This window comes from Homalodisca vitripennis, chromosome 8, assembly GCF_021130785.1.
Source record: "Homalodisca vitripennis isolate AUS2020 chromosome 8, UT_GWSS_2.1, whole genome shotgun sequence".
Taxonomy (NCBI): Eukaryota; Metazoa; Arthropoda; class Insecta; order Hemiptera; family Cicadellidae; genus Homalodisca; species Homalodisca vitripennis.
The window spans coordinates 121,124,750-121,142,430 of record NC_060214.1 but is presented as its reverse complement, the minus strand read 5'-3'; the positions used below and the strand labels follow the sequence as shown (position 1 = coordinate 121,142,430).

The window sequence follows — 17,681 nt, the reverse complement described above, 5'->3', positions numbered from 1 at the left end:
CATTACAAACTTAGGGTCGTTTTCTTTGCTTACATCCGTTCAATAATTTGTTGTGGAATAAACATATGGTGCCACTCAAAAAAGAACTTGGATAGAATTTCTAATTTTACAAAAATGTGCTGTTTGTATTATGTTGCACTTAGTGAGGTTAGAATCTGTTAAGAGTACATTTCAAACATTTACATATAATGACTGTTCACAGTAGTTGTGTTTATCAATCAATGTGTGGGAGAGTCTCATTAATGGGAGATTCCCACTGTTATGACACACATCATAGGCAAGTCATTGCAATTTGTAATCATAGGCTCGAGTTCTATGAGAAAAAGACCTCTTATATGGAAGTAAAAGATTATTAATCATCTTCAAAATTATATATTAAAAATTAAAATAAATGTAAAGCTCTTTTAAAATAGCACATTGTAGATAGACCAATGTATTCAGTTGAGAAATGTTTTGAATTTTGTTAATTTGATTTTGATAATTTTAGTTTTTGTTATATGTTGAACTATTTCTTTTTTATCTACATTTAACACATTCCTATTTTATGTATACAATGCAATGATTAAAGGGATTTTTCTGAAATTTGCTTACAATATATAATTTAATTCTCGCTGCAAGTATAAATTAAAATTTTTGGATGAAAACAGATTTTTATAATTCTTTATAATTTTGTAAAACTTTGTAAAATTATGTTAAAGTGAGAATAAAAAAAATATAAAAAATTCTTTCTGTTTCTTTTAATGAATAAAATTATGACTGCATAATCCATTACATTTTGAACATTGAATGCGGTCAAAATAATTTTAGAAAAATGCATAAACATTTGGCTTATGACCTTTGACTGAGAAAACGAGTTTATGCCGCTTCATAAATGGCTGAGTTTATGTTAAAGAATATATAATTAATTTACTTATAAATCATTAATTAGTTACTGTAATATGATTAATCAATAATAGCTGTGATTAAGATTTTGATTGCAGTAATGATCCTTGAGAGACACCAGGTTATAGGTATTGTATAATCCTTTTATTCCAACTATTCGATTATGGCTTACTCTGGTTATAGACATTGATCAGATGTTTGAAGTGTTGTAGGTTAACAGAGGTTAATAGGGTAACTTCAGTTATAGTTGTATTGAAGGACATTGGGCATTCTTTATTGGCTGAGCATTCACAAAGCCTATCACTCGAGGGGCAGGACAAATTTCATTTCTCTTTGTCTGTCCATACGTTATCTGAAAAACGAACTGACCCATAGACAGACAACATCGAATTTTATGATGGTACTTGTTAATCTATAGGATGTTACATTGGTCTTAGAGGTAACGATGATATCAACGAGCACATTGCAGAATAAATACATTTGAAAACAAACAATACCATCATATAATGTTGACAGTAGCTGTGTAGACTTGAAATTTTATATTCAACCTCAACGAAGACTTTGACACGTGTGTTGTGGCCTACCTTGTTGAGACTAAGAGGGTAAGATAACTTTTATTGTGTGGTATTAAATAAACCGTCACTGTAATTACAAAAGATTGCAAGTTATGTTTCATTTTCTAAATTATTTTATCCATAGATCATAGTTACAATAGAATATCCAACACAGACGAACTATAAATACAGGTAGGAGTTAAAAGTTCCCGGGCCTCTTGATAGTGCTTTTAATGAGTAAAAGTACAAATATTGTTATTATCATAGAACTTAAAAGTTGGCTCTAATGGTGGCCATCTGGATTTAAAGTCCCTAAGAACAATGTTGAACTCCAAACACTTTAAATGTATGTAAATTTATGATGTTACTTTTCATCATAGAGTTAAGCAAGATGTCTCATTTTAAAGATACAATTAATAAAACCTCTATATACTTTTGTCTTTTGTTTGTTTTTTGGTTATTTAAGGATAAAAAAACTAAACTTGTTTATATTTCATTTTTTAAATATTTAAACAGTGTACACTTTACAAGAAAATTAAAAAGCTCCTTGATGTGTATTAATCCTAGATTGGTAAGACGTCATTGGTGAGCAGGATGAAACTTCTGAACACTTACTTTTTGATTGTCCTACAATAGCAAGGGAGCGGTATGCCATCTTTGGTAGTTTGGACAATGGTGGTGAATTTCCCCCCCAGGAGGACCTGATAGGTTGTTTTCAGGCAGTTTGTGGAACTGCTGAAATCAGACTGGTAGGCCTCATGGTGTGCTTCAGGGTGTGCAAAAGGCTCTTGAGGCTTCAGTGCATGGCAATAGGCCGCCCTATAGAAGAAGAAGAAGACTTCATCCGGACAATGATGCAAAACAGCAGTTTGTGGGATCTGTGGCAATGGTTTGTTTCTTTACATCTGTCAGTGCCAACTTAGTTGACCGTGATCCGGGTGCGTGAGTGGAGGGAATAAGCGTTATTGCTATTGTTTTTGTGCGTTCTGTGGTAGAATAGTTGTCCCAATAAACCTTTATCATGTAAATAAGTTTTATGTTTATATCGTGTAGTCCTGTTGACGAATCCTTACTTGTTTTATACAACGTTTTTGTGAAGAAACAATACTTTTTTTTTAATTACATGTTTCCAATCATGGTTTTGTTTTGCATTTATCCAAGATACATTATTATAAATCCAGTATCAACTAGAAAAGCAACAAGCCAGAAGTAATTGAATATCACAACTGTACCAAAAGAGGAGTTGACTTGTTAGACCAAATACCACACAAAATTGGCGACTAACAGAAAAACAAGATGTTGACCTCTCTATCTTTTATAGAATGATGAATATCATTTTGGTTAATTCCTACACCATCTATATGTATAACATGGTATCCAAAGGAGAAGATCCTCTGACAAGAAGACAAATTGCTAAGGAACTCATCTGTGAATTCCTTCAGCCTTGAATGGAACATTGTTTGCATATTTCCAACTTGAGCAAACCCATTCTGCTAAATATTGCAAGAATTTGAGTAGAAAAGCCTGCAGGTCATTCAGTACCCAATAACAAGGACAAAAAAATATGCAGTTTCTGTCTTTACAGAACTGGATGATAACCAGTTCTGCGAGCGTTACTCTCAAGCGATGTGTGATGAGCATCAAGGATAAGAAATGCACAATCTAGCGCAAGAGAATAAAAACTATATGCCTAGTATTACACTACAAGTTTTGTTAACAATAAAGCTCTTTTGTGTAAAATGCAATCTATTTATTTTATCATTTAAAAGAATTTTTTTCTTAAAGTAGTCTTCCTGGTAAAGCCTTACCAATCCAGGGTTAGTTGTATCTTTTAAATAAGACATCTTCCATAATTTTATAAACCAAAAGATTCTACTTGCCACTTTTCAAATGTTTATTGAAACAGTATGGTATAATTGTTTTTTTATTTTATACAAAAAAAACTAATTCACCGGCAGAAAATGCCTCCAGGCAGAAGAGTTACTGCGTTCTTGAGTTTAAACTTTCCATTTTGTAATTATTCAGTATAACTTAGTTGCTGAAAGAAGAGATGAATATGCAGTTTGTAATGGTACCAAGTAGGCTATAACATATCCAGTGAGGTATGGACATAACTACCGCTGGCTGTTTACAGCAATCTATAAATATCAATGTGTTGGAATAAACCTTTTCATTAGCACAATTACTGCCAACGCATTGTCAACAAACCAGGATAAGGTTATAATATAGGTATCTACTAAGTTGAACCAAAAATAGTTTACTAGGCATCTATTTCAGGACATAATTTCTGGAAAGCATATCAGGATCAGTATGGTAGAGGAAATGAATCTGCTCCAGGACTTTCCTCCAGGACCTCTTCAGGATTACAGAAAAAGAGCTTCGTTTGATTGGAAAAAACTAAAAATACTTATTGAAGATGAAGTTATTTTGAAAACAAAGGTAATTTTTTCATAAATACTTACTTGTATTCATCTGATTTATTAGTGCTTATTAACCTAAAATTAGTATAAGTGAACTTATTTGTTTCAGTTAAACTTACTTCTTTATGGATATTTTTATCTTACCTAGCTAAAGTTTATTAAGTCTATATATGTATTTTTTATTGATAACATGTTTAAATATTTCAATTTCTTCTGGGGATTTTGAATTCAAGGATTCATATCTTAATTCTATACCTCATGCTTTAAATCCCAAGAATACAGTTTGTAGTACTTAAATTTTAAATAAAATACATTTGAGCTTAATTTTATTATGTATATGTAATATTCTTTAAATGAATTAAAGTCAATAATACGTTTTTAAAGGGTAGTATTGTATGAAGGAAACGTTTTGACACACCCAGGGCCATACTCAGCTATGGTGGGCCCTGGAAAAAATAATCAGCTGGGCCCCATCATGTCCCCCCACCTGTGTCCATCAACACATTCATTCGAACAGATGTGTGAAATTGTGCGAAAAAAACAGTCTGAGTATGGGCCTGGACACACCATTTTTTGTCAGTGTTTATCATTGAAAAGCTTAGTGAATATTCTCATTTACATTATGGGTTGTTTGTATATCATTATCTGATTAGATGTAATGGGTAGTCATTCATAGGATAGATTGTTAGGCTAAAAGTTCTAGAAGATCTATAATATATTGAAGATCTTTTAAAAAGCTGAAATATCTTCTTCAAAATGCTAGTCCAGAGGTGAGAGCCAATTTGCTATGAGTTTTTATACAAATAATACGACCTACATTTTTGTAAAATTAACAAAGAAATTCTTGTAAGAGAGAAATTGATTGCTAGTTGTGGGGATCGGATCAAAATGTGAGGAGGGTAGTAAAATATGAGGGTAGGGTAGGAAAATGTGAGGGTAGGGTAGCAAAATGTGAAGGTAGGGTAGCAAAACGATCAAAAATACCTTAAGATAAATGTGTCATGGGCCATTATTTCTTAGTTTGACATGTTTAAAACCAACTGTGAGATATGTAAATAACATTTGTATTAGCATCAGGCAAAAGATAAAGATACTGAAAATGATGACTTTAGTACAGTAAATCATTTTTATACCTCGAATTCGACCACTGTAATAAAATTGTTGTTGTTCTCACTTTTAATATAACCGGATTCCTGTTTCACTGTCAACTTGTACATATTTGTAAATTATTCGCCATTATTTTTCAAGAAGTTTAACTTTAAAACAATGTGTCAGCTAGAGGTATGGAAGCGAATGGAGGAGGATCCATTGTTCCACCATTCCTTGGAGACACCTACCTTGGAGGAACAGCGGAGGATCAACGTCCTGCGCATGTTTCGCTTCAAACAGTGGAATGTCCTCTGCCTTGAAGATGTTGTCCAGGACATCAGGAAGGTATGCAAGCAAATAAACAGTCATATACATAAGTGAAATAGAATTGTACCGATTGTATTAAATGATAATTCTGGGGTAACTGGATTACCGGTGGAAGGAGTAGGCCCAGATGAATGATAAGGACTGTACAAAAGAGGCTGCTATCGGCGAGGCGCGCATCGCAGATGGCAGTGTTTGATAACGAAATTGAGAGGTGGGGTGAGGTAGACGTACCGTACCTCCATCTCAGTTCATCGGAAGTGATTGTAACGAGTAGGTTAAATAGTGCTTAGAGTAAATCTTTTTGCTAATCGTCATCGAACCTGCGGGTAAGTGAACCTTTTAACTGGAGTCCAGTCAATATTCATTCTTAGTTATTTTGGAATAATTTTGGGAAAGAAATATTGTACAAAATTAAATTTAATGAGAATTTAGGAACTTGTCCTTTTGATCTGTGCAATATAAAACTTGTTGGTGCAGTGAGCACATGTATATAAAATTGTATTTAAAAATACTGAAAGAGTTTTGTGGTTGTTACAGATGCTTTCAGCAATTTTTTGATTTATTACATCTCTAACACTGAAGAATTATTTTGATTTTAAATCTCTAACACTGAAGAATACTTTTAAAGTAAAGTAAAGAAAATTAGTAACAAATATAATTGAATTTTGAAGATAAATTAAAGTGAAGAATTGCCAGATCAGATTAGAGTGTGAATGTTTGAATTTTGAAAATTTAATAAATAAAAAGACAAGCTGTAAGAACTTTGTACATTTTGGAAGTGAAGAATATATAACAAGTTTGAATTTAAAAGTCATCAAGAACTTTTTATTTTAATTTTAATTCCAGTTATTATTTTTAAGAAGAAGTTTTATTTTAGTTTGAACTTTATTTATTTCAGAAGATTTACTTTTATTTTTTTTAACCTTCACAAAAGTTTATTTTAAATTTCAAAGCTAACCCCTCATGTGCCAGTAAAACGGTACAGAATAATAGAAAACCATCCAATATGGAGTGCAGAGTGAATGATTTTTATCTTATTCTGAACTTTCTCTTGGTTACTAAGAAAGCCAGTGGTTGCATAATCTAAACATCATGGACTTGGAATTTTAAAGTAAAATAGCATAGGTTCCCGTGCCTCGCATCGCTAGAACTCCATTTATCTGTAATGTCTACCTCAAAATGTACTGCCTCTTCTTCAAGTCGAGATTCAATTAACCAATGGCTGTAGTCATTATGTGAAGCTCATAAGAGATATACAGTTGAAAATCATCTGCATGTAATGAGCAGTGCAGTTCTGCAAACAGGCAGGAAAATCTGCCATATAAGAAATGTACAAAACCGGTCCCAGACAGCCACCCTGAGAAACACCTCACTTACTGATTAACTGACCAGACATGTAAATTCCTGTACAATTGACTGTGTCATCATTGAATCCATAGTAATGTACCTTTACTAATAAAATTCCATCGTGAATGAGTCTTGGAGTAAGCGATTGGTATAAGGGAACTATATCTACCCTTATCTTTAGTATCAGTATCAGTATCAGTATCAGTCATGTCCAGTGGCGCACTCTGAAAATAATTATGGGGGAATGCAAGTTTTGTGTAGGGACTATAGGGATGAATAATAAAACACAGCAGATTAAATAAGATTTTAGGTTTTATGTTGACAAAATATTTTTATATAAGCTGTCTTACAAAACAAAATTGAGTCTTTTTGGGTCTTGGTCAGTATGCCAAAGTAGTCCAACAAAAGCCGTTTCGTAGTGAAACATAAGATTAGACACTGAACACTTGCATTTGTAATCTCTGTCACTAATAAAAACTCATAACAAATTACTTTACGGTAACGCGATCAAAGAACATGAGGCAAACACTGACACAGACCTCAGAAAGCGGAAGGCGAGGCTTGCTGCTGGCCACACGAAGTTGGGTTGTGGAAGGGGGAAACCGGTTTTCTACCACCCGCCACCACAAACAAACAAAGCAAGCGCGCATGAGAAATGTTCCTTTGAGGAGTTTGGAATATATAAAATATGTTTTGTTTATTTTTTTTGTGCATTTCTTAAGAATAAGAATGCAGCTATTTATTTCGTAGTTGTAGTGAAATGTAACTCTCGCAAACCAGAATTCAGTATGAGTAAAACAGAATGTAATTTTTTTTCTTTAGTACCCCCCCCCCCCCCATGGGTGCGCGCCTGGTCATGTCACTCAGCAGAGGTGGGTTAGATCAGTGCAAGTACTGTGATCTTTTCCTAAAGTCCGACCATAGTTTTGGCAGTACTCCAGCTTTGTTTACAAAGTTCGTTAATATTTGAATAAGCAGCTAAAAACATTATTGTTTTAAGAAATCTTAAAAAAATTGTTATTAAAAATGTCAAGGAAAGCCAATCGTAGCAAGGTGTAAATAGTGGACTGTATTTTTTAGTTATAAAATAACATAGATTCACACCTTACTTCAAACAGAGCTCCATTCATGTGTAATTCCTACCACGGATTGTACTGACCCTTCTCTTACTCACTTTTTACAATATTTAAGAGTTTGTCAGAGCTATAGCGTATGAGTACTGGGTCTCTCTGTCTTTCTGCATCTGACTTTTATTGATAACCTTAACAGTAAGTTAAATTGTACGTTTTATATGTGTACAGTTTATAAAAATCAAATGAAAACATTTATCAAGGAATGTTAGATTTAGCATTGGTTACTTCCACCCTACACTAAAATCGGAATGAAAACCTTTTGAGATTGGTTTAGTATCATGGGGGTCCATGCAGCGAATTATGATGGATGGAAACAATATCAGGGGCTGTTTGTAATTTAGGCCATATTTATTAATTCACCTAGAATCCATTTTGGATAAACTACCAGAGACCTAGTTATTTACCTGAAGGAGAGATCAGATTGCAGATCTCGAAACGTAGTGTTACTGATTTCTGAACAAGGGCAAATGTCCAGAAAAAAACTGTTTTGATTGATTTAATAACAAATTAACTTGTTAATTCACAATTTATGGTATAAAAAGTAAATGTGTAATGCCTATATAATATATGTTGTTTCAGTTCATCGCAGTGACTACAGTATTGTTCAGCTATTCTCCCTCTTTGGCGCTTAAAGTGCAACTGACCTTCAACATGTTCCAAAACTCCATGCTGGGAATGGGTACTGACAGGCACTTCAAGTTCTTTGAGGCCTGCGAGAAAAGTGAACCAGAAGTGAGTTTGTGTTTTAGTATATTTCGAAATTGAGACTGGTATTTTCATCATGTTATGCATGTTCTGTGGTTTGAATGTTTCATAATTCATATTATGGACCATTACTATTAAATGAAAAATATTACAATTTTCATAGAACACTTTGTTAAAAGTTTATTATTGATGATTTCAATGGATTTTGGACATATTTATCAATTCTACAAATGTGATCTTTATTGTAATTCCTGCTACCCGACACTAACCGCCACTCCTTCGACCTTGCCCCCATCACAGCAATTCTCAGAACTGTCCTTGCACCAACGAATGTATTGTTTGAGAAAGGGAGTCCATGCAAACGTATGCAATATGAACATTTCTCTTATTAGTCTTTTAAGTTAATGCATAAAATCTTTGAATTGACAGTTTAGATTTTCAAAATAATATAATACACTGCTTTGAAATTTCACAATAGTAATATTTAAAATTTTCATCACTAACTGGTAAGTACACAAATACCCTGGGAAAACTGTGATATGAGTTAAAATTATTGATTTATGGGTAAACTATTCATACAAAGAGCAGAAAGTTATTTATATTTTATAATGTCAAGTATTTTTATTTATCATGAGGTATTGTTTCTAATATATGAAATGTAAAGGAATATAATTTTCTATTTCAACCATTTACTCAATTGACAATTCTATTATATTCAGTTCAGGTAGTGAAATAAAACAAATGTATCTTATCAGTGCATTGTGCATTGATAATAACATGGTAATAATACACTGGTACTAGACTGGGTCTAAATATATATCGTTATTTATACTGTAAAATTCTATGGAATTATAATGAAAACTTACATTTAAGATACAATCAGTCCATTATAAACTCAATTTTTATGTTTCAGATATTTTGTTAAACTAATTCTTACTTATAGCAGTCTGTTGTGTGTCTGAAGAAAAAATCAATTACAAAGTTGACTCGAAAAGTTAAATGGCATTAATACTGAAGACTATTTTAATACTGATATATCAAACATGAAGTAAAAAGTCTATAACAATATTACTTCAAAATTAAATTATTACTATAGAGATTTCAACGTCTTAAAAATTTAATATTTGCAGTTTCTTACAATACCAACTCAATATTCATTTCTATATGATTTTTGTTTAGAATATACTTATTAAAAACATAAAGGTGTATTAAATGGTTACTTATAATGAGATATAAGACTCTGAGGGAGACATTGTTATTTAACAGTGCAAAGTTTATATCATTATTGAAATAAAATAATATAAGAGTATTAAGTAAAATCAATAAATTTTAAGTTAATTTCCTATTTCACGTTGAAAGGGAGATTTAATTTATAATAAGTAATTTAATTTTTATTTTACAGTAACAAAAATAATATGGAAAGAGATGTCCTGTACATAGCAAATTTTAAAACTAATTTATGTTATTATATTTTAATGGACTTTATTTTTGATTCAAAAGATACATTTTAATACAAAAGTAACTTTGTACATTCTAGTTATTTATAAAAATCATGATTTTTTTATACATACAAGGATTGTTATTGTTTGTGAAGTAATATTTAGAATTAGATTGCGTTTTTCGGGAGAGATATATATATATATATGTGTGTGTGTGTATATGTATATGTACGTAAAATATTTTAATAAGATATTACATTCTAAGTAGATGCACATCTGATCACTAATAAAATTGTTTAGAATAATTTTAAACTAATATCAAAATTTAATATTGAATAAATGCATAAAAATTTTAAGTAATAAAGTTAATGTATATAGCATATTAAAAATCCATTCCATTGGTTAAAATATAAAGGTATACCAGCATAATAGAATTAAAACTTATGGAATTGTAAAATTGCTTTTGTTCCCCTGAAAAATATTTTCAATGTCTGAGAAAGATAGGTTTGACACCATGCTATTGTGTATATATAAGTGATTCTTTTGTAATGTTTTCCCGTAATGTTGTTTATGGAAAAGTGACACAATCTGCCCATAGTTGACGGGATGCTTTGCCCTTACTGAGTTCTCCCATGGGACTAACACCAAGTCGATGCGCACGGAGGCCCGGTACGACCCAACCACGGAGTCATTTGTTCTCCACACACCCGACTTTGAGGCGGCCAAGTGCTGGGTGGGCAGTCTTGGTAAGTGTGTCCAATCACCTGTTCAAGCACTGTCTAGAGTAGAACAAGGTTATCAGTGATTTCCAGAGATAACCCCACAATGGCTGCAAACGATTTCAACACTTTCACCGGTCAAGTGCTGGGTGGGCATTCTAGGTAAATTTCCGATCACTTGTCCAAACACTGTTTAGAGTAGAACAAGGTTATCAGTTACTCCAGAGATAAGCCTACACTAGCTGTAAACTATTTGATCACTTTTACTGCCCAAGTGCTGTTTGGGCAGTCTTGGTAAGTGTGTCCAATCACTTGTCCAAACACTGTTTAGAGTAGAACAAGGTTATCAGTGACTCCAGAGATAAGCCTACACTAGCTGTAAACTATTTGATCACTTTTACTGCCCAAGTGCTGTTTGGGCAGTCTTGGTAAGTGTGTCCAATCACTTGTCCAAACACTGTTTAGAGTAGAACAAGGTTATCAGTGACTCCAGAGATAAGCCTACACTAGCTGTAAACTATTTGATCACTTTTACTGCCCAAGTGCTGTTTGGGCATTCTAGGTAAGTTTCCAATCACCTGTTCAAACACTGTCTAGAGTAGAATCAGGTTATCAGTGACCCCAAAGATAAGCCCACACCGGCAGTACTCTTTTACAACACTTTCACACCTCTATTTGGAGATTAGATGAATGAACACTTCAATGCGCTCAATAGAAATTCTTCTCTGAAATACAATTTTTCCATCCTTTTATGTATTATTAAAACATTTTTGTTTTGTTAAGTTTTTTATCCAGAAAACATCAAAATTCAGATTTAAGACCCTCACCTTCTTACTTTTTCCCAGATTCATATTTTTCTTTTAAAGTGTTTTGTTTTTTGTTTTTTATTAATTGTTAAGAATATACAAGAGTTTTCTCTAAGATGTAAGCAATAGTGGTATTGTGTTTCTATCTTGGTTTGAATAATACTGATTGGACAAGTACTATAATACTCTATTTATAGTGACAAGTTAGAAATTAAATCGGTTGTTGACCCAAGTATGATTACTGGTAAACTTTAAATTCATGGTACTTTTCTAGTAATAGTTAGTACCATAGTAAGAATCACTTATTTATAAATATATGTAAGAATTGAAAGTACACGCATTATTTTATCCTGTATCCAATATAGTTATTGATTAGTATCAAAATTAATTACAGTAAATAATTATTTCTTGGAGTCACTAAAAAATAAGTTGTCAAAATGTTTTAGTGAATTAAAACTAGTGGAATGATAATACAACTTTATTATAAACACATTAACAGTTCTATGGATGTACAACAGACGCTCAAAATTGTTTCTTTGCTGGTCTAAGAACATACTCTTGGTTTGAGTATACATAGCAAAAACTGAGTGTGTAGAAAAACACTGATTTACAAATTTGGTTGCAAATACTCTTGGAGTGCAGGATTTCAAATTTTAATTGAAATTGATCTTTCAACTGCTTGATATTACAAATCAATACGTGCTGGACTAGTCAGGTTAACAACTACAAGCGTTGTAAAAACAAAAATGGAAACGACAATATATGTCCTTCAAATGACAACAGACTTATGGACCAGATTTGTGGTAGTTACATACATTTAAAAATTCTTAAAGTAATTTTACTGGTATAACAATATTTAGGCCCAAATGAATCACATTGCTAATATGTTATATTTTGTCAGTTTAATATCACTTGTTTTGGAATTTAAATTTCTATTGGAAATTCAATAATATTTTTATTAGTCCTTATTGTTTCCATTCACATCATTAACTCTTGTTTTTTAATATTTCATCCACGAAATATGAAAATTCAGAATATTGACGTAAATTTACTCCAGTGAAAAGTACTTTAAATTTTTATTATTAATTTTCTTGGGTCTCTTTGTTCTCTTCTGTCTAGTAATTTTACTTATAGAAGTTCAATGTTAGTTTTAAAGAATTATTATAGGTTTTTATTTTTGACAAAGATTTATACCAGGTCAAATATTTTTGAAGCTGTCATTTGAAATTCAATGTGTTATGTAAGAAAAAACTGTTTAGAATGTTTTGCAGTTTCATATAAAACAGTGCCACATTTGCTATTTGAATTTTACTTCTTTATTGTACTGAGATGTAAAAAAGAACTGTAATAATAAATATAAAGTTTTAGATACAGTTATATTTCAAAAATTAGGTTCTAGTATACTTGCTTCTTTCTAATATATTTTGTATTTTGGAAAAGGTCTGGCAGTGATATATGTGAGTATACTGATTTTTTTTCATCCATTTTGGATTGTCAATGAAGTAAAATAGTATCCTTTTAAGTTTTATTACCGTTACCTTCTTAGTCAACTATATTTTACACCTCTTATTTGAAGATGACAAAGAATAGGATGACATTAAACTTTGATTTTAAGATCATCCAATCAAGGAATCATTGTTCAGAACTTTCCTAACAAGCTCAGGACTAAAACTCTGAAAACTCTAAAAAGTTAAATGCATTTTCATCCAAATTATTTTCGAAAAGAAATGACCAATTGTAGACATGTTCATTACTAAGTTATATATACAAAGACTTTCTTTCTAAGCTTTTCATTTCAGATTGCAAAGATTTTTAAGCCTAGTAAAATACTTTACTTTTTGTTACAGTTTGGTTTTTTTTTACAGGAAAAACTGATATACATAGCCTATATTTGTTTGTAAATGATATAGTGTTGGCTTTTGATACCTCCCCGACTACTGCAGGAATTTAATGCGGGACCTTTATCTATCTAGGTCCTTTATTTATGTAAATAATCATTCTGTAATCTCAAAATTATCTTATAAATACCTGCATAGAATCAAAACTAAAAATACAGAGCAGAGGACTATATAATAAATGAACATTCAAGTAAATAAACATCAATATGGAGAAACTTGTACATGGTGTTCCTCAAGGTCAATCACTACTAAGACTAACTCGTTTCTATATTTACATGATTGACCTGTCTGAAATACCAATTATAAAGTTTTTTATTTGCTTATTATACTATCATAATTACAATGTAGAGGAACTTAATAAGTAAAAGAAAAAATCCAGATTTATCAAAGTCCTTTATATAACAAAGACACTATGTTATTAGATTAGACATTAATTGTATGGAGATTAAATTAATACTTAATAAACCAACATAAATAGTTGTTTCAAGGCCTAAGAACTTTTACTTAACCAATCTTAAACAAACAAACATTCTTAAAATCAAAGATAAACCAAATAATTGGTTAAACTGATTTGGGAGAGAGCAAATCTTTATAAGGGCCATGAAAAAGGGTAGCTGTAGAGGAAACATGGAGGTAATTTTGAGTCTTCAAGAATTACATATAACTCTACCAGTTGCATTAATTATTCACTAACGAGCTCTAACTATGAGTAATACATAGTTTTAAATATAGACCTCTCAATGTCAGACCACAATGCTTTGTTAATTTAGTTACCACTAAGGTCTTGTTTAGACAAAAATCAGTTTAAGACCAGAATTTATGATGACGTTGACAAAGTATAATTTTTAAATAAGTTAACATCAGAACTTGTATATTGTGATTCGGTGAACACCAGTTACAACCCATTTGTAAATAAATTTGTGCTATGTATGAAAGAATATTTTATTCCAATAAAAAGTAAGAAGTCAAAGAAAACTAAAATACTAAATTGGATAATGAAATTCAAAACAAGTTTGTAAGTGGGATGAAAAAGGAAACTATGTAAATTGGTTAAAACAAGTAGGCTAATATTAATGTTTTTTTATTTTGTAAAAAAATATCTTTAAGGAGGTTGTAAAGATGGTTAAAAATGGCAAATTACAAACTTATTTGCAATTCTAAGAACAACTCAAAAGCAACTTTGGCCATATTAAAAAATGAAATTAATAGTGTCTTCATGAATTATGATAAAATTATTTTTATTTTAATATAATAATTAATTTAAATTAATTTAATTTAAATAATTTTGAGTCAATGGTTTGAAAATTAATAATCCTCAAATCTTGACAAAAATCATAAATTCCCACGATAGTTGATAGGCTAAATGTATCCAAATTTAATGTCACTCAACGTAACCAAACTAGTGAAAATATGGCTGGGTTAACTGTATTTGATTTTGCTACAATTAAAGAAGTTCAACAAATCATTGTCAATTTGAATAGCAGTTTCTCATATGACTGAGACTGTTATTCAACTGATAGTTAAACGTTTTTACTGAAATTTTCATTAAAGGTGATCTGTCCGAAACTGACATTCATTTTGAATCAAGTCTTTATTACTGCAATATTCCCAACTGCAAACCCAAATAAAACCTTAATTTTACAAAAAAGGTTCAATTGAAGAGATCTCCAATTATCATCCAATTGCTCTTTTAAACTGAGGGTGGTCGAGGGGTGAGAATTGCAATCACTTGGAATGTTGCTTTGCTTCTTAAATCGATTGTAAAGAAATATCGATTAGTAATTGTGAGTAGCTGTCATTCAGATTGTCATAAGTGTAAAGGATGAGCAGCCACGCAGATATTTGACCTTCAAAATGTGTAATGTATTTTTGTTATCCTGTTGTACGCGGCAATGAGTGAAGCGCTTACCTGTTGACTATCAGCGTTCCATTTTTTACCGATTAATTCTTTTGCTTTGTGTAGGTTTTTTTCAGTTTTAGGCTTTTATTTTGTGTTTGGTACCATGTTTGAATGACAATGTAATAGTGTAATGGGTACAAGAGGATTCAGAAAGAGATGTTTCAGTCTGAGGTGAAAATTCGTCTGGCGACTGAGGTTGACGAGGTCATAAACAGTGTCCGCAATAGTGATTGTGAACAATCGGCAGTCGAAGACTAGGCCAAAGAAAATGTTGACAACACAGTCGTGACCTTGGAAACCAGATGGAATATTTATAAGCCCAACCAGAGAAGACACTAAGCTAGTATAAACATTGTCCCTCATCCACCTGGATTGATTGAGGAAGCTAGAAATGGTACAACTGTTTTGGAAGTGTGGAGTCCTTTTCCCCGATTCAGATTTTAGAAGAAGTGCCAGTCATTTTCCCGATTCATGTTTAAGGACAAATGACACAGTCATTTTTCCGATTCGGGTTTTAGAGGAAATGGCACAGTCAATGAGTTGCTAAATGAAAATAACTTGAATATAGTAGTGATTCTAAAGAAAAAACGAGAACTGCCTCCAGAGGTAATGAACACAAAACAAAGTTTACACAGCAGTCTTTTTGCACTACAAGAGAACTGTAAGGTCATCTTCTATGTACCAAAGAGGTATCAAAATGTCATCCTGATCGTCTGTGCAAGATTCTGACATAATCAATGTAGAGACAGGAGACCTTATTAAACCAGAAATTATTTACTTTATAGCAGTACGCTATTTTAAAGTGTTATTCTGTCTGTCAATAAAGAATTTCTGAGTACCAAGGGAGGGCTTAATGTCCAATTATGCTTCCAATTAAGTTTAGATGGCCGCCTCTATGCGTAATTTACTCTATTCTTGATATTGGTGGAATCAATACCCAAGTTATACGAAATGGCAACATGGGAGAAAATTTTCTCAAACTTTCTCAAAATTTTGGACCTAGACCTAATCAAGCCACATATTATTAAGAGGGTTTCTAGCAATGGCCCGAAAAATTATCTCCGATTACAATTTTAAAAAATATCTTGAAATACGAACAGAAGAAGCAAGACCAGATCCTGTGAGAAACCGAGAGAGGGTAAAGTGTGGTTTTTGGCTGAAAAAAGAAAAACTGGTTTACAATGGTCAGTGTGAAAAATGTATAGGTCCCATTTGTGGAGAGTAAACTGTTGCAATCTGCAATCATTGCAACTCTAATAATAGAGTACAAATGGAGATAGACAATACAGATTAATTGGTCACAAGAAATAAAACTGATATCTTCATTGAGTAACTGACTCTGGACAGAATATTTGTTATTGCTTAATTTTATAATAAACAAACCTATACAATTACACTGATTGGTACTCTCCTATGTTTTTTTATATATATGCTTTTTTATTTTGTAATATAATTTTTGATAATATAATATATCTTATCGTTTGTATATTTTGTAATATTAAGATTTAATAAAACTTATTTTATTGCATAAACTGTAAACTTTGGTTTGTACAGTAATAGGAACTAAAACAAATTGTGATACCTTTATGTACAAGTTCAATGTGAAGATACTTCAGTATATAACGAGAACTTTGTAAACATGTTTTAAATAAATAAAACATTAAACTAAATACATGAGGAATACAAAACATCTAGTAACACACAAAATATAAGAAACTAATAGAAAAAGTAAAACTTTTTTGGGCGAGCATCAGGTTATCATCAGCATCAACCGTACGACCTTGACCTACCTCGGTTTAAATAATGTATCAAAAGTATTTGAGAGGTGGTTGTAGATTGACTCAACCAAACAACAATTAATTAAAGTAACAATCTGTTGTGTAATAAAAAATTTGGATTTAGGAAAAATAAAAATACTGATTTAACTTCTTTTGTTGCTAGGTTCATGTTGGTTTTGGATAGATCACAGTTAACAGCTGGAGAATTCTGTGATTTGTTTAAAGCCTTTGACTGTGTTGACCACCTATTTATTATTATGTAAATTAATTATTAGAGAAATAAAAGACAATTCACTGAAATTCATTGAACTGTATTCTTCTGGCAAGTTCTTCTAGAGAACAATTGTTACTATATTGTTATATGTTGTTAGTGAAAATTCAAACAAATTGAAACCAAAATGGTAAAGGGTGTTGTTTGGTGTTTCACAGGGCTCCATTGTAAGACCAATCTTTTTTTATTTGCATTTATTTACCACTTGCACAAACAGAGATTTCACACTTTTTGAACAAGACACAAATGCTCTCATAACCGAAAACACGAAAAATCTGAGTTTGCCTATCAATAAAACTCTAGAGGAACTTTCAAATTGGTTTCAACTGAATGGACTTGTCTTAAATCAACAACAAACAAACACTATACATTTAAAGGCAAGAAAGCATGCTTATAATGACCTGACTGAGACC

At 31.6% G+C, this 17,681-nt stretch overlaps 1 protein-coding gene across 2 annotated transcripts in view; it reads left to right on the top strand.

The window, feature by feature from the left end:
- The window catches only part of LOC124368000 (peroxisomal acyl-coenzyme A oxidase 3-like), a 54,017-nt gene that overhangs the window by 7,749 nt on the left and 28,587 nt on the right, over positions 1–17,681 (top strand). For both annotated transcript variants that reach the window (XM_046825265.1, XM_046825266.1), the window contains exons 2-5: positions 3,714–3,875; positions 5,132–5,290; positions 8,332–8,484; positions 10,495–10,642. In XM_046825265.1, the coding sequence (XP_046681221.1) occupies positions 3,747–3,875; positions 5,132–5,290; positions 8,332–8,484; positions 10,495–10,642 (589 nt within the window). In that variant the 5' untranslated portion in view covers positions 3,714–3,746. The remainder of the gene's footprint in view (positions 1–3,713; positions 3,876–5,131; positions 5,291–8,331; positions 8,485–10,494; positions 10,643–17,681) is intronic.